At 50.0% G+C, this 16,328-nt stretch overlaps 1 protein-coding gene across 18 annotated transcripts in view; it reads left to right on the top strand.

Moving 5' to 3' along the window:
• Positions 1–16,128, top strand: part of huwe1 (HECT, UBA and WWE domain containing E3 ubiquitin protein ligase 1) — a 35,022-nt gene extending 18,894 nt beyond the window's left edge. For 7 of the 18 annotated variants that reach the window (XM_076026309.1, XM_076026311.1, XM_076026300.1 and 4 more), the window contains 42 exons: positions 7–558; positions 658–853; positions 1,443–1,625; positions 1,708–1,856; positions 1,939–2,005; positions 2,112–2,335; positions 2,426–2,637; positions 2,732–2,914; positions 3,035–3,207; positions 3,290–3,429; positions 3,576–3,651; positions 3,818–3,916; positions 4,023–4,150; positions 4,225–4,384; positions 4,514–4,742; positions 4,846–5,024; positions 5,116–5,205; positions 5,302–5,462; positions 5,572–5,614; positions 6,253–6,618; positions 6,800–7,010; positions 7,450–7,574; positions 7,677–7,897; positions 8,048–8,439; positions 9,239–9,893; positions 10,008–10,721; positions 10,822–10,917; positions 11,019–11,175; positions 11,271–11,403; positions 11,544–11,761; positions 11,867–12,093; positions 12,214–12,316; positions 12,391–12,540; positions 12,638–12,883; positions 12,982–13,099; positions 13,186–13,326; positions 13,418–13,705; positions 13,839–13,944; positions 14,187–14,304; positions 14,585–14,766; positions 14,939–15,129; positions 15,220–16,128. In XM_076026309.1, coding sequence (XP_075882424.1) covers positions 7–558; positions 658–853; positions 1,443–1,625; positions 1,708–1,856; positions 1,939–2,005; positions 2,112–2,335; positions 2,426–2,637; positions 2,732–2,914; positions 3,035–3,207; positions 3,290–3,429; positions 3,576–3,651; positions 3,818–3,916; positions 4,023–4,150; positions 4,225–4,384; positions 4,514–4,742; positions 4,846–5,024; positions 5,116–5,205; positions 5,302–5,462; positions 5,572–5,614; positions 6,253–6,618; positions 6,800–7,010; positions 7,450–7,574; positions 7,677–7,897; positions 8,048–8,439; positions 9,239–9,893; positions 10,008–10,721; positions 10,822–10,917; positions 11,019–11,175; positions 11,271–11,403; positions 11,544–11,761; positions 11,867–12,093; positions 12,214–12,316; positions 12,391–12,540; positions 12,638–12,883; positions 12,982–13,099; positions 13,186–13,326; positions 13,418–13,705; positions 13,839–13,944; positions 14,187–14,304; positions 14,585–14,766; positions 14,939–15,129; positions 15,220–15,322 — 8,505 coding nt within the window. In that variant the 3' untranslated portion in view covers positions 15,323–16,128. The remainder of the gene's footprint in view (positions 1–6; positions 559–657; positions 854–1,442; positions 1,626–1,707; positions 1,857–1,938; positions 2,006–2,111; positions 2,336–2,425; positions 2,638–2,731; positions 2,915–3,034; positions 3,208–3,289; positions 3,430–3,575; positions 3,652–3,817; positions 3,917–4,022; positions 4,151–4,224; positions 4,385–4,513; positions 4,743–4,845; positions 5,025–5,115; positions 5,206–5,301; positions 5,463–5,571; positions 5,615–6,252; positions 6,619–6,799; positions 7,011–7,449; positions 7,575–7,676; positions 7,898–8,047; positions 8,440–9,238; positions 9,894–10,007; positions 10,722–10,821; positions 10,918–11,018; positions 11,176–11,270; positions 11,404–11,543; positions 11,762–11,866; positions 12,094–12,213; positions 12,317–12,390; positions 12,541–12,637; positions 12,884–12,981; positions 13,100–13,185; positions 13,327–13,417; positions 13,706–13,838; positions 13,945–14,186; positions 14,305–14,584; positions 14,767–14,938; positions 15,130–15,219) is intronic. The other 11 variants (XM_076026318.1, XM_076026317.1, XM_076026316.1 and 8 more) reach the window with 7 other exon arrangements.
• Positions 16,129–16,328: the final 200 nt, after the last annotated feature.

The following is a 16,328-nucleotide window of genomic DNA, read 5'->3' as shown; positions in this document are numbered from 1 at the left end:
CTGCAGGTGAACGAAGAGACTGGTAACAGAAGGCCAGTGATGCTGACAGTTCAGAAAATGTCTCGTCTGCCTAAGCCGGTCAAGGCTGGAAGCATCACAGACTCGGAAAGAGAAGAAGCAGACAGGAGCAAAGCTGAAGAAGCTCAGACCGACCTTGACCCGGGAGCATCTCTGGAGATGAGCGCGCCCAAGGACGATTCCAACCTGCAGAAGGAGTCCACCTCTGGACCCTCGTCTTCCCTGGAGGCTGACGGCGCCCAGTCTGCCGACATTGTCGTGCCGGGCCTGTCTGAGGACATGACCACCATTCTCATCCGTGCCTGCGTCAGTATGATCAGCGTTCCCGTGGACCCAGACACTCTGCACGCCACGCTGCGCCTCTGTCTGCGCCTCACGCGGAATCACCACTACGCCATGATGTTCGCTGAGCTGAAGAGCACGCGCATGATTCTGGGCCTGACTCAGACCTCTGGTTTCAATGGCTTTGCCCCGCTTGTCACTCTGCTGTTCAGGCATATCATCGAAGACCCAGCCACCCTGCGGCACACCATGGAAAAGGTGAGTCGAAGCTGAGATTTCTTGGCCCAATTTGCATTTATTGAATACAATGTTTATTAATATGTGAGCTGAGCCATGATTTATGGATCTGTTTCGTAGGTGGTGAGATCAGCAGTGACCAGTGGAGCAGGTAGCACAACCTCAGGAGTGGTGTCAGGCAGCCTCGGTTCCAGGGAAATCAATTACATCCTCCGTGTCCTTGGCCCTGCCGCCTGCCGGAACCCTGAATGCTTTGCTGAAACGGCCAGCAATTGTGTCCGCATAGCTCTGCCCGCTCCCCGGGGAGCCGGCACTGGTGAGTTTCATTGTGTTGGTCTCGAAGAAAAAAATACATTTCCCTACGTTGGTGAGATCCACTTGCAACTGTACAAGTCTAATATAATGTAGAATTCCTACTGAATGTTTCTTTTTTTAGTTACGTGAGTTTTATTTTGGTCATTTCTCAATATTGTACATGCAATAAACAAAACAATTATAGAATTACGCATCGACCGAAAAGGTGTAGGCTGAAGCCTTTGCTTATTTTGCCTCCCTTTCTTACATTAATAAGAGAGGGAAGAGAGAAACAGAATAATAATAAAAAGATAAATGGTAATAATGATAATTACAATTTGTAACAACAAAAACAGTAATACTATTAATAATAGTAGTTATGTTCATAATTTTGTTACATATTTTGCTTTGAACATAAATCATTCCGAAGGTTTTCACCTTTTACCGTTATACTTTTAGTATTAGTTTTACAGTAGTCCTAGCCTTTTCTTTTTGAAACATGCAAACCACTCTGAGATGGCACTGACTCTGACCTGAAACATATTTCCTGGAAGAGAATTAACAAGTAGTTATTTTCCCATCATGGCCTCTAATTCTTTCTTTTCCTACAGCCTCCGACGACGAGTTTGAGAACTTGCGGATCAAAGGGCCGAATGCAGTGCAGCTGGTGAAGACCACTCCGCTGAAACTCTCCTCCCTGCCATCCATCCCGGACACCATCAAGGAGGTCATCTACGACATGCTCAACGCGCTGGCTGCCTACCATGCGCCTGAAGAACGTAAGGCACTGATCTGTGCGTAACTACTTCTTTCCTCTGTAAAATATCTCAAGTCGCCGGAGTATCTCAGCTAATCGCGGACCTTTGCGTCATACAGCGGAGCGCTCAGAGGAACGAGCAGCGGCGGTGCCCGGCGGTCAAGACCTGTGCCAGATACTGCAAGATGTGGGTGATGATGTTTACCAGCAGTACAGACTCACCCGACAGGGCAGTGACTTTGACTCCCAGTCTGCCTTCCATATTAATGTGGGTCTTTAACTGTCTTGATCTCATGCAAGACGTGTTATTTTGACAAGTCGTTTAAAGGAGTCGTGTCCTCTGCCCTCAGACTCAAGTGTTTGCTGCTGATGGAGGTGTAGCTGAGTCCTCCCAGTCTGGCACACCTCAGGGAGAAGGTAAGCTGTTTTTTTCAAGTGTTTCTTTTCCTTTCTACTAGTGCTTTACTTGACTTTGCTCCTGATTTACGTTTGTGCTTTATCATTTGCGACGTTGTCTTTCCAGCCTCTACACCGGAAGAGATGCGCGAGGAAAAGAAAGAGCAGGAAGGAGAAAAGAGCACCAGCTCGGAGGAGGCTAAAGCAGCCAAGGTCAAGGCAAGCAAGCCTTTGATGCCCACCTCCAGCATCTTGAGGCTGCTGGCTGAACTGGTGCGCTCCTACGTGGGCATCGCGACACTCATCGCCTCTTACTGTTACACAGCTGGACAGTCTGAACTCATTAAAGAGGTTAGTGGCACGACGGGAATCTCGTAAATGCGCTTCTGTGCTGCCACGCCGTCCAATCTCTTAACCTGTAACCAACTTTTGTGTTGAAAGGACTGCAGCGTTCTCGCCTTCGTGCTTGACCACCTGCTGCCCCACACCCAAAATTCGGAAGACAAGGACACACCGGCCTTGGCACGTCTTTTCCTGGCTAGTCTGGCGGCCGCCGGCACAGGCACTGATGCCCAGGTGGCACTGGTCAACGAGGTGAAGGCTGCCCTCAGTCGAGCACTGGCTATGGCAGAAGGCACTGAGAAACATGCCAGGTTGGTGGAATTCATAAAAACCCACTGTTGGTATTGTTCATTTTAAAGGCTGATTTAACTGTTCCAAATGTTTTTGCCCTCCGCACCCCCCCAGACTTCAAGCGGTCATGTGCATCATTAGCACCATCATGGAGTCGTGCCCTTCAACATCCAGTTTCTACAGCACAGCCGCAGCCAAGACGCAGCACAATGGCATGAACAACATCATCAGGCTCTTTCTTAAGAAAGGACTGGTCAATGACTTGGCCCGCGTCCCTCACAGCTTGGATTTGTCCAGGTATTTGAATAGCCTATTGTTGGCATTTTTATCTAATATTGTGATCCACCTGTGTGGATTTACACAAATATGTATTTTTGCTCTTTATAATCAGTGTCTCTCTTACCCAATGTTCTTCAGCCCCAACATGGCCAATACAGTCAACGCTGCTCTGAAGCCTCTGGAAACTCTGTCCCGCATCGTGAACCAGCCCAGCAATCTGTTTGGAGGTAAAGGAGGCTCCAGCAAGAACAAGACTGAACACGACACTGTGGGCACTGCCAGGGACAGCAACAGCAACACTCAGGATCAAGGTACGCGAGCAGAGTGAGACACTTCCACAGTTGAGATTTTGAAGTGTACCTGTTGGTACTCAAAGTGAATCATCTCTCTCAGGGGAGTCTGGTGAGACAGAACCAGTAGAGGGCAATCACCGGGTGCAAGGAACTGACAATGACCTCATGGATGGAGAGGCGGAGGGAGACACTGTGGTCATTGCTGGCCAGCCAGAGGTGCTAAGCACTCAGGCGATGCAGGTAATTTATGTTGCATTAGTCATTACTGATTTGTGTTTTTGTTTTTTCTTTTGCAGAGCACAATATTGAAGTTGTATTATACTTGACTGTTCTCTGCTGTGGTACTGCAATTTATATTTTTTTCCCTCAAATTTTCTATCCTAAAGGTTGAGAATGAGTTGGTTGATTTGATTGATGAGTTGCTGGAGAGAGATGCTGGGACCGTGAACAGCACAATTATAGGTAAGCCACTGGATTTATCCATGAGAGCCATGAAAAAGAAAAAAGTTTGAATCCAAGTGTAAAACATTTCTAGTATAATTGAACACATCTTTTGTAAATTGTTAATTTGAATCCATTAAGTTAGAGAAAGCCAGGTCGTCTTGAACTTTTGGATTCTTTTTGTTAGTGGGACGCAGTAGAGAGGATGAATCACAAGAGGATGTGCTGATGGATGAAGCTCCCTCCAACATTAGCCAGGCATCGACTCTCCAGGCCAACCGTGAAGGTAAAATATTTACAGATCAGAACTCACTGCGTTGAACACGCTGAAGATATCCACACCGTCTGCTCTCCATTTTTTAATATTTTGAGTGTTTTCCATCCCTTGTCAGACTCCATGAACATCTTGGAGCCAGAGGACGAGGAGCACACTCAGGAGGAAGACTCAAGCGGCAGCAATGATGACGAAGACAGTCAAGATGAGGAGGAAGAGGAGGAAGAGGAGGAGGAGGAGGATCAGGTGAGGGGTTAAACGCTGTGAAGGTGACGGCCGACTGACGTATTGGTGAGACTAACAGATGCTGCCTCCTCAAGGATGACGAAGAGGGAGACGAGGACGATGACGATGAGGGATCAGAGATGGAGTTGGATGAGGACTTCCCTGACATAAACGCTGCACCGCACATTCGATTTGAAAGGTTCGACAGGGACGACGACCTCATCATAGAATTCGACAACATGTTCTCCAACAACGGTAAGATTCACAAATACTAATTTTTAGGGACGTTTATATAAACACCCATGAAAAAGAATCACAGAGGGTTCTTTCAGAGTCCTATCCCTAATTCCTGTGTCATCATATTTTTTTTCCCACCCCAATCAGCTGACATCCCTCCTTCGCCGGGCAACATTCCCAGCTCCCACCCCCTCATGGTGCGTCACGTGGACCACGGATCGCTCACTCTGGGCGTGGCGGGCAGCAGCAGTCGCTTGGCGCAGGGGATGGGCCGCAGCCAGCGCACTCTGCGCCAGCTTACTGCCAACAGTGGCCACACAATTCACGTGCACTACCCCGGCAACCGCCAACCCAACCCTCCCCTCATTTTGCAACGGTAAGTTGTGTTGAACTGCACGTCTCTCTGCGAACGCTGACAACGCTCCTCCGCGTCTGGGTTGAAACGGTACTAATAGAATTGTTTGTCTCTGTTTTTAAAGATTGCTGGGCCCGAGTGCTGCTGCAGACATTTTGCAGTTGTCCAGCTCGCTGCCGCTGCAGTCTCGTGGTCGGGCTCGTCTCTTGGTCGGAAACGAGGACGTTCACATCATTGCTCGTTCCGATGAGGAGTTGTTGGACGACTTCTTCCATGAGCAGAGTAGCACGGGGGGACAAGCAGGTGAGAGTTAATGAGACAATGGAGACACATCTCACAGTTGTGAATTAACATCCATATTTAATGATGAATGATCCTCTTTGTTTGTCCGTAGGGACTCTCTCGAGCATTCCAACTGCCTTAACCAGGTGGACCGACGAGTGCAAAGTTCTGGATGCCGAAAGCATGCACGATTGTGTTGCAGGTAGGTTCGGCCCATGAGTTCTTATTTTGAAGTGTTGTTACGTCTTGCACCGCCGTGTTGCGCGACAGTCACATAACCAAACGTATCCGTCTTCAGTTGTGAAGGTGCCCATCCTGCAGCATCTGGAAAGTCTGCGAGATGAGGAGCTTGAGGAGCGCAGGGAGAAGAGACGGAGGCAGTTGGCTGAGGAGGAGGAGTCGAAGCAGAATGAGAGGAGGGCGTCTGGAGTGGAACAGGCCAGAGAACAAAGCCTTCAAGTGAGGAGACGGTGGTTGCTGCAGTTTAGTAGCCTAGATGGATCCGCTGAAGTACGATGGGTGCATTTATCTGCTGATTCTTCTGATGCCTCCACCTTTTTTTCCACAGGGTTCTGGGATGGGAACAATTAATGGAGCGGAAACCACTGCAGGTACTTTCACCTCCGCTGACTTTTGCTGGTTTTATTCTTCATTATTTTTTTTTAAATATCTCAGTGATGTGCACCAGATGCAAGCACTCAAGAGCGTGTCGTGGGATGAGGTAGTAGTTTGTATAGTTTTAGGATCACACCAGATCTGGGAGATAACTATACAGTCTACTGTCTTTCCCAGGGCAGAGCTATATCAGCTGGACGGCTTGCTGCAGCGAAGCTCCTGTCGTTACCTGCGATGCCTCGGATAGTCGCTCATTCATATAACTGTCAAAAGTAACTTGTCTTATGTATTGTACTTGAATCACATGTTGCTCCACAGTTGTTTCACATGCCTCTTGTGTTCTTGCCGTGTTACTGCTGCTGGCTTCGCTGTGGTGAGGTAGTAAGTTGTGTTGTTGTTGGGGATCAGAATTGTGCACCCCTTTAAGGAGATAACGATACAACTTACTGCCTTCCTCAACGGAGGCCCCCGGTCACCTGCACAGGAGCTGCTTCTTGATGCGAAGAACATGCGCAACAGTTGTGTGTAGCTTGATTTTATGTGATTAATTCCCAGTGACACAGTCCTTAACCTCCTAGACCTCGTCTGGTCCGCCTGTCTTCACATCAGGGTTTCTCTTATTCGTTCTTTTTAGTGGGTGAGCAGACTCAGGGTGGCACCGTGTCATGCCTGGACCCACCCAGGGTCTCTGAGGGCTTCCTGACTGCTCCCCCGTCTGGTGAGATCACGCCCACCACGCCCGCTCCTCACGAGCAGGCCCTGGTCTCTCTGGAGACGGCCATCAGCCAGCAGGTCCACCAGCCAATCGCTGATCTCCTCCTGGCTGAGTCGCACGCCAGCTCACTGGCTGCTCTGGCCGGAGCAGGTCTTCCGCCCCTGTCGGCCGGGGACAGGCCAAGCAGCGAAGTGGAGGCATCCCAAATGGAAATGTCCCCTGCGCCCACTATTGGTGAGAGAGTCGGTGGAAGTGGAGGAGGAGCATTGGATGAAGGCAGGGAAGGTAGACTAACTTTGATTTTATCCTACAGACTGGTCAGCAGTGAGGATTTACGTCTGTATTGTAAATGATGCTGTGATTTGTCGCTAGTCTGTTTTCTCACAACAATCACAAGGAATTTGTCTCATTGTGCATCGATTTGACATAATCTCATAATCCGCTCTTGTTGCCTCTCGCCCTTCAGCTTCATTAAGTCCGGACATTGTAGAGACCTCAGAACCTGCGGTGGTGGGTGTCTCACAGCTGGAGGGCTCTCCCATGGACACCAGCAGCCCTGCCTCTGCCACGCAGGAAGAGGCTGCAGCCACTCTGCCCCAGACCGCTCAGCTGTCTCAGGAGCTGCCCGGGAGCGGCGAGAGCGGCCTGACCGACAGGCAGACTGATGCAGACACTGGGTGAGCGACTTTGGAATTATACAGGGTGTCCCAAAAATTTTGATGTCATTTAAAAAGCAATTATCTTGAAAACTGCTAAGTCTGGCTTTGTTATTGGACCGCTTTCATAAGTGTTCAATATGTGCACCGCCTGTGACAGGGGTCACAACTGGGTGACTGTGCGTGAGCATTCCAAGACGCAACAGGACTTCTCTTTTGGAGTGAACGGCCTGGCTCAACCTGAAAACACAACAAAAATAGAACATTAAATATAGAATCTTTTTTCTGTACATTCTGTGAAAATTTGAGGTTATTTCAACAAGAATTGCCAGAATTATGGGCCTGCGAATTTTTGGCCTGCACATTTTTGGGCCACCCCGTAGTTCCCGCACGGTTAGTTAGTCTGTCTTTGCTTTCTGAGCTGCAGGTTCGAGAGACATGCTCATGAAATTGTTTGCAGGTCCACTTCCGTCTCGTCTCCTGGGGAAACGATGCCGAGGAGCGACAGTGCCGACAGTCAGTCGCAGGCCATCCAGGAAGAGCCTCTCCCATCCACCAGCAATGAGGAGGAGGACCCGCTTGCAGGTAAAAAAAAAATCACCTCCCCCTCCCTTCCATCTTTGTCTTTCTTTCCCCTTTCCCTTTTTAAAGTCCTCATCCTAAATTGCCTGTGAATGACTGCTGCAGGCATAAACCTGCCAGAGGGGGTGGATCCCTCTTTCCTGGCTGCTCTCCCAGAGGACATCCGCCGAGAGGTTCTGCAAAATCAGCTTGGCATCAGACCGCCGTCCCGTCCTCCTGTTGCCACCAGCCTTGCGGCTTCCACCGCACCGGTGCTTGGAGGACCTGGGGTCACCGAGGTCAGCCCCGAATTCCTGGCAGCACTGCCACCTGCCATCCAGGAAGAGGTAAAGCCATATATCTATATAAGACAAACATGTTTCTTATTAAATTTCACCAGAACTGTTGCGATTATTACAAGGTTAATTAGGAGGGGGAGGGGGGCATCACATCCAAGCAAACTGGCTTGAAAGCTAAACTGCCACGGATTCTTTCAGGTTCTCGCCCAGCAGCGAGCAGAGCAGCAGCGCAGGGAGTTGGCCCAGCAACCCACACAGGGAGACACCCCCCTGGATCCAGTCACCTTCATCCAGACGCTGCCGTCAGAGCTTCGGCGCAGCGTCCTGGAGGACATGGAGGACAGCGTTCTGGCTGTCATGCCACCGGACATCGCCGCCGAGGCGGCCGCGCTGCGCAGAGAGCAGGAGGCCCGCCAAAGGCAGCTGATGCACGAGAGGCTGTTTGGCCACAGCTCGTCTTCTGCCCTCTCAGCCATCCTGCGATCGCCAGCCTTCACCAGCCGACTGGGGAGCAACCGAGGCGTCCAGTACACCCGGCTGGCTGTGCAGAGAGGCGGCACTTTCCAGATGGGGGGAGGAACGAACCACAGGTAGGAGGAGACGGAAACCATTCTGTCCTTTCCATCATTTTAGTTTGGACTTGGTTTTTTATGTGTTGCGTGAAAAAGGTGATTTTGAGATTTAAAAGAAGTCTTACCCCGAATAACAACCCTGTTATTTAGGATTATTTTAATCACCGTATTTTCCAGACTATGAGTCGCATCAGTCAAAAAACGCGCCATGAAGAAGAAAAAAACATCTATAAGTCGCATTTTTTGGGGAAATTTATAAAAAAAAAATTCAAGACTAAGAACAGACATTTAATCTGGAAAGGCAAGTTATCATAATAATGTGGCCAATCTTTAACTGAACCATACGAGGCATTGGATTGTCTTTGGATGCGTCGCAACAGGCGGCACCAATTGTTCCCCAGCTGCTTTTGCGCGCGACTCAATGTGGCAACAGAGTCCACACTGGCTCACAGTTTAAACGGCCACAAACAAAACATTGAACCTAACGTACACGGAATATATTGTTAACGCACTAACACGCACACACACATAACAGCAACATCGATCTGAATCCATTGAATTCTTCATCCTCTGTGTCACTTGTGAACTCTGGAGGTAGACGGAGCGCCGCTTCTGCATGACTGTCGTCAGACTCGGCATCAGTTTCAGTACCGCATATATTTTAATATACAAGTCGCATGACCAGCCAAACAATTAAAAAAAAAAAATTGGAGTTATAGTCCGGAAAATACGGTTAATCAGGTCACTCTAGGGCAAGTAAAACCAAGAACTAATACGAACATAATACTAAATCCTTTATCTCTAATTTCTCCCCCAGACCATCCAGTTCCAGCGTGGACTCCCTGCTGCGTCTTCGTGGCCGGCTGCTGCTGGACCACGAGGCTCTCTCCTGCCTGCTGGTTCTGCTGTTTGTGGACGAGCCCAAGCTCAACACCAGCCGCCTGCACCGCGTGCTCAGGAACCTGTGCTACCACTCGCAGACGCGCGGCTGGGTCATCCGCAGCCTGCTGTCCATCCTCCAGCGCAGCAGCGAGAGCGAGGTGTGCGTGGAGACGTCGCGTCTGGACGATTCCCGCCAGAAGAGGAGCCTCCAGTGCGGCGGGAAAGGCTCGGCCGCGTCCTCCCTCACCTCCTCCTCCTCCTCCTCCTCGCCCTCCTCCTCACTTGAGCTACTGAACAGGGTGGAGTCTCGCAGCTCCAGCCAGCTCTCCTGGCTCTCTGTCTCCATGGACGCAGCCCTGGGCTGCCGGACAAACATTTTCCAGATTCAGAGAGTATCGGGTCGGAAGCACGCTGACCGGCACACGGCCGGAGGGTCGACTGGTTCCGGAACGCTGGGCGCAAGTGGAGTGTCCGGCACTGCCGCAAGTGTTACGTGTACTGGCGGTGGCGGCTCCACCGTCCACATTCACCCACAAGCTGCTCCAGTAGTGTGTCGACATGTGTTGGACACACTCATTCAGCTAGCTAAGGTAACACGTGCTTTGCAATTCATGTTATGTTTTTTAAAGATTCACGTTTAAGTTTTGAGATTAAAACAACTGACGTCCTTTTTTTTTTTTTTTGTTACTTGTCTGCACCTGCAGGTTTTCCCCAGCCACTTCACCCAGCAGCGCTGCAAAGATCTGTCTGCAGCCGCCTCCGACCTGGACTCGCGTCTCTGCTCCGTCACCTCGGGCGGAGTGGGCGGGGCTCTCGGTTCCAGGTCAGCGTCCCAGGCCCAAAGCAACCCCAACTCAAGTTCCTCCCCGGCCCAGAACTCCCTGGGCGCCGCCGCTGCTACTCTCCAGTCTCTGGGAATCTCCACTGACTTTTGGGACCTGCTCGTCAAGTTGGACAACATGAATGTCAGCCGCAAGGGCAAAGCCTCTATGAAGACAGTGCCTCTCGGGGGAAGCTCGGAGGCCGAAGGGGCGCAGTTCAGCCTGGAGACGTCCCCCCTGGGGCAGCTGATGAACATGCTGTCCCATCCCGTCATCAGACGGAGCTCCCTCCTCACCGAGAAGCTCCTGCGTCTCCTCTCTCTCATATCCATCGCCCTGCCCGACAACAAGGCCACCGAGGTGCCAGCTGGACATCCGACCCCACAGGCTGCCAACCCTGTCGTGCCAACCGGCTCCGGGGCCACTGCCCCCATCACAACGCAGGTCTCCATGTCGGTGGGCACCACCCAGGTCTCAGTGTCTGTCCCGGTGTCCTCCGTCGGGGCAGCGGCCCAGGGAACATCCTCAGGGATAAGTTTAGCAGCCTCCCTGGCTCCTACAACAACAATCTCCATACCTACATCCACTGGAACAATCTCAACAGGTACTTTTTTTAATTAAGTTTCCTCCAAATAGTTATGAATTTGCAGTGTTTGTAGCACTTTCTTTAAAAAAAATTGCACAATTCTTTTGACCAACAGGAAAGCAAAAAGGCACCACTAGCAGTACAGACAGTGACAACAAGATGGCCTCATCTGGACTGACAGAGAAACAGCTTCAGCTCTCTGTGGAGGTATCGAGAAACAGTTTGGTTATTTCTGTCATTTTCTATGACTTCAGTGGATGCTTGTTATAACAGCCATTAACCTTTCCTTTTTTCTTTTCTTTTTTTAGGTGTTGACGTCTCACTCGTGTTCTGAAGAGGGTCTGGAGGATGCAGCAAACATCCTGCTGCAGTTATCAAGAGGAGACGGTTCCACCAGAGATACCGTGCTCAGGTTGCTGCTCAGTGGAGCCAGACATCTGGGATACACTCTGTGCAAACAGATTGGTCAGTCGCGGGCAGTTGCATCATCAACGCCCTTTTCTCATGCTGCTGTTTCATGTAGTTCCTGTAATATTTATCACCGTCTCTGGCTCTCTTAGGCACGTTGTTGGCGGAACTAAGAGAGTACAACCTGGAGCAGCAGAGACGAGCGCAGGCTGACTCTCATTCCCCAGACGGCCCCTCTGAGGATTCGTCGCTCACAGCCAGACTCAAGGGCAAGATGACCAGCAGGTCAGTGGGGGGGGTACTGGTCCACTCATGATCTCGAAAGTGGGAGACACGAAGTGGAATCAGCCAAGTAGCGTAGCGTCGTGTGACGATGTTCTGTTTCGCAAGGTTGCAAATTTTATTATTGCGCTCTCGTCCTGTTGATCGGGGTGGTGCAGGTTCGACGGGGCAGAGAGCGTCGTTATCGTGGCCGCGCAGAAGCGCACGCTGGGCGGCCGCGAGCTGCAGCTCCCGTGCATGAGCTCGCTCACGTCAAAGACGTCGACGCAGAAGTTCTTCCTGCGAGTGCTACAGGTCATCATCCAGCTGCGGGAGGACACGCGACGGGCCAACAAGAAGGCCAAGCAGACCGGGCGAATAGGTACGATGACGGCGCACAGACAGACGCGCGCACGGTTATCGGTCAACATGTCGTTTGCATTCCACCAAGTGCTGACGCCCCCGTTCGTCCCCTCTGCGTGTCCAGGCTCATCCAGTCTGGGCTCAGCCAGCAGCATCCAGGCTGCGGTGCGGCAGTTGGAGGCGGAGGCCGACGCCATCATCCAGATGGTGAGGGAGGGTCAGCGGGCTCGCCGCCTTCAGCAGGGCCCCCTGCCCACCACCTCCTCCGCAGCGGCTGCAGTCGCTGCCGGGTCCTCGGCTCCGGCCCCGCTGGTCGCCACCGGTGCTGCCGACACCGCTGCGCCTGCCACGGTGGGTGCCGGCTGCACTGAGAACACGACGGCTCAAAATCAGTGTGAAATAAGTTCTATGAAAAATGTGATGTTTCCGTTTGTTTTCTTTTGTCCTTGCGTGGCTTCGGGCTTTGTGCAGTCTGAGGCGCAGTCCATGTCCGAGTCCCAGTCAGCCCAGAGAGACGACTCTCCCATGGACGTAGACCAGCCGTCCCCGCTGGACCAGGACCCTGCACCTCTAGGTAGGACCCGGAGAGCAACTATTTGCATTTAGAATTGTAAAGACTCCAATCTGAATTGAATTTTATTTGTCTAGATGAAGAGGGCAATGGCCAGTCAGAGAGCGAGGAGAGACTCCCAGACCTCCCGCTGCTCAGCGAGCAGCTTCTGCTGGATGAACTATGGGATATGCTCGGGGAGTGCCTGAAAGAGCTGGAAGAGTCCCACGATCAGCATGCTGTTCTGGGCAAGTGGACATTTTAACCTGAAAACTGCTGGTAAATTAAATGCTCCACTTTGTGGATGTTCACCTGACATAGATTTTGTTTTTTCCCCATCTCCAGTTCTCCAGCCTGCAGTCGAGGCCTTCTTCCTCGTGCACGCCACCGAACGGGAGAGCAAGCCACCAGTGAGAGACACCCGGGAAAGCCAGCTGTCCCACATCAAAGATGAGCCTCCGCCGCTTTCACCGGCCCCCCTCACTCCTGCCACTCCCTCGTCCCTGGACCCCTTCTTCTCCAGAGAGCCGTCGTCCATGCACATCTCCTCAAACCTGCCCCCGGACACCCAGAAGTTCCTCCGCTTTGCTGGTGAGGCCAGAAATTGAGGAATAGAGGAAACGCTCAACATTTTCTCCCAATGGGTTGTGCGGCATCTAAAATGTCTTACTGTCGCTGCTGTCTCCTAGAAACGCACCGTACGGTGCTGAATCAGATCCTGCGCCAGTCCACCACTCACCTGGCGGACGGACCGTTTGCTGTGCTGGTCGACTACATACGAATCCTGGACTTTGACGTCAAGAGGAAGTGAGGGAGATTATCCGCCTCTAATCTTCAGTGTTTCCTAAACTTTTGCACATTTTTTGCTTACAACTCTCTCTCTATCCTTACAGATACTTCCGCCAGGAGTTGGAGCGGTTGGACGAGGGCCTGAGAAAGGAGGACATGGCCGTGCACGTCAGAAGAGACCACGTGTTTGAGGACTCCTACAGGGAGCTGCATCGCAAGAGCCCAGAGGACATGAAGAACAGGCTGTAAGACCCACACTGTGACTCCCATCAATTACAGTGTAACCCCATAATAGGAAAATCCGTTTGGTCATATTCCACCTCCTCTCCCTTGCAGGTACATTGTGTTTGAAGGGGAGGAGGGCCAGGACGCCGGAGGCCTGCTGAGGGAATGGTACATGATCATCTCCCGGGAGATGTTCAACCCCATGTACGCCCTGTTCCGCACCTCGCCGGGTGACCGGGTCACCTACACCATCAACCCCTCGTCACACTGCAACCCCAACCACCTCAGCTACTTCAAGTTTGTGGGTCGCGTGGTGGCCAAGGCAGTGTACGACAACCGGCTCCTGGAGTGCTACTTCACCCGCAGCTTCTACAAGCACATCCTGGGCAAGAGTGTCAGGTATGTGGATCACTGAAGCCAAGACTTGGTCCCAAATATCTCCCAAATGTTGGAATTTGCACAGATTTTTTCAGAGACCGGATGGTTGGATTAGAAGTGAGTAACCTGAATTTCTTTCTTTTGATTCTTCAAGGTACACGGACATGGAGAGTGAGGATTATCCCTTCTTCCAGGGCTTAGTCTTCTTGTTGGAGAACGACGTGTCTTCCCTGGGCTACGAGCTGACGTTTAGCACAGAGGTTCTTATTTTTTCTCTCATCATATTTTTCGATTGCAACTTTCATTTCATATTTGCATCTATACATTCATTTATAAATTACAAAACTTCTTTGAGAATTGTTCATAGAAAATGGCTGCTCTTGCAGAATAGTTGGCAACCTGACGTAACTACGAATCTGAGACCAAAAAACACAAAAGTATTCAAATGTTGAAACTCCTAAGTTGCCAAAACTGAAGTCTTTGCATCGCGTTGTGTTTGTAGGTCCAGGAGTTTGGGGTGTGTGAAGTGAGAGACCTCAAGCCAAATGGCGCCAATATCCTGGTAACGGAAGAAAACAAGAAAGAGTACGTGCACCTGGTTTGCCAGATGAAGATGACGGGTGAGTTTATTTTTATTCAGTCTTAAATTCCGAATTGGGAAGAGACTGCAGTAGACCTTCAGCAGAAAAAGTTATTACCCCAGAAAAACACTAGAAGGCAGTATTGACCTTTTAAACTGCTGTAAAGCAAATCTCTTGACTTTTAACTATGTGCACTGAAAGAGTTAACAGTGGGATGATTTGAATTGAAAGAATCGGGTCAGTTGAATGCCAACCAATGGTTCCACTCTTGAATACTCTTAAAAGAACAGTGAGTGCTGACTGATTTGTTTCATTTTAGGTGCAATCCGCAAGCAACTCGCAGCCTTCTTGGAAGGGTTCTACGAGATCATTCCCAAGAGACTGATCTCCATCTTCACTGAGCAGGAGCTGGAGCTTCTCATCTCAGGCTTGCCGACCATCGACATTGATGACTTGAAGGCCAACACAGAATATCACAAATACCAGTCCAGCTCCATCCAGGTACGAAGCAGTGAACTGGTGCACTAATGAAAAAAACACAACAGTTTCGACAGTGTTGAAATGTCCTAATCAGTTTTCTTAAGTTGCTTGAAAGTCTGTTGGGGCTGAACATCTGATCAAATCTTCAGTTACCTCATCTGAGCCTGCCTGCCACTTGCTTTTCATATCTTAGATCCAGTGGTTCTGGAGGGCCCTGCGCTCCTTCGACCAGGCCGACCGAGCCAAATTCCTGCAGTTTGTCACTGGCACATCAAAGGTTCCCCTGCAGGGCTTCGCTGCTCTGGAGGGCATGAACGGCATCCAGAAGTTCCAGATCCACCGTGACGATCGCTCCACCGACCGCCTGCCATCTGCTCACACCTGGTAAGCGCTGAAATCCCACGAGCCGCAGGTCCCTATGCGTTGTTGACCGCGAGCGTCTCTGACTCACTGTGTTGTCTCTTTGATTCTCAGCTTTAATCAGTTGGACCTCCCGGCTTACGAGAGCTACGAGAAGCTGCGACACATGCTGCTGTTGGCCATTCAGGAATGTTCAGAGGGTTTCGGATTGGCTTAAACAACATCCTTGCAAAACACACACACAGACGTGCATACAAACACTTGATTTAGATTTGTCTCATGATGCAATCCACGCACGCACACACACACGCACACGCGCACACACACACACACACACACACACACACACACACACACACGATGATACACATTACTGGATAACTTGTTGAATGGCCTAGACTTCCTGGTGTCTTTTCCGTGTAAAATGGATGAAACCAGCGAGTGAAACGGACTGATTGACATTGCATACAACACAGAAAGCCTCATGACGACACAACTGTGTCTCCCTTCCCAATCTAATGGCAAATGCAAGCGTGAATTCAGAGGATAAAACATGGACTAATATAAAGAGACCTTTTCTTCAGTTTGAGTTAGTTTGAGTTCTCTGTACAAAGGTTTGGGAGTTTGTTATGTTTAATCTTTTTTGTTCTCTGGCTGTGTAAAAAGAGAAGAGAATGTTGTTTGAACAGGATGGTTATAAAACGTTTGGGGAAAACAAGGTGGTGGTTTCTTGTTGCAAATTTGTTACCTCACGAGCCTTGATGGTGGGGAACATTTTTACTTGGGGGTATACGAACAACGCCAGAAGTTTTGAGATATTCACAAAAATGCACTTTTCAAAGTTTTGTGGCATTTTTAAGGAAGGATGGTACAAAAATATGAAGAGATAACCTGAAGGAGGAAAAAATAAATAAAAAAAAAGGAAACATTAATTCTAGAGTATTTTTGGCTATTAAATTGCTGACACAGCCTTGAGCCTTTGAATCGAAGTGGAATAACTACATGAATAAATGCATAAAAATGCGTCCATTGTCTCTTTTAACCCTTGCATTTCATTGAAACCAACATTTTCAGGAATCTGTCAATATTTGATGGTTCCCAATACCAATCAAGGAAAATATAAGTGGTAGGTGCCTCAAGGTTAAGTGTCTTCACATGATTATAGATGATGAGGACCATGATAATCACACCTCAGCATTTCTATTATTGCCACTCAGATGTTT

The sequence above is a fragment of the Nelusetta ayraudi genome, unplaced genomic scaffold (genome assembly GCF_046127955.1).
Source record: "Nelusetta ayraudi isolate G7.1 ecotype Tasmania unplaced genomic scaffold, CSIRO-AGI_Nayr_v1 ptg000019l, whole genome shotgun sequence".
Classification (NCBI taxonomy): Eukaryota; Metazoa; Chordata; class Actinopteri; order Tetraodontiformes; family Monacanthidae; genus Nelusetta; species Nelusetta ayraudi.
The sequence above is the reverse complement of the archived record's forward strand: the minus strand, read 5'-3'. Positions and strand labels throughout refer to the sequence as shown.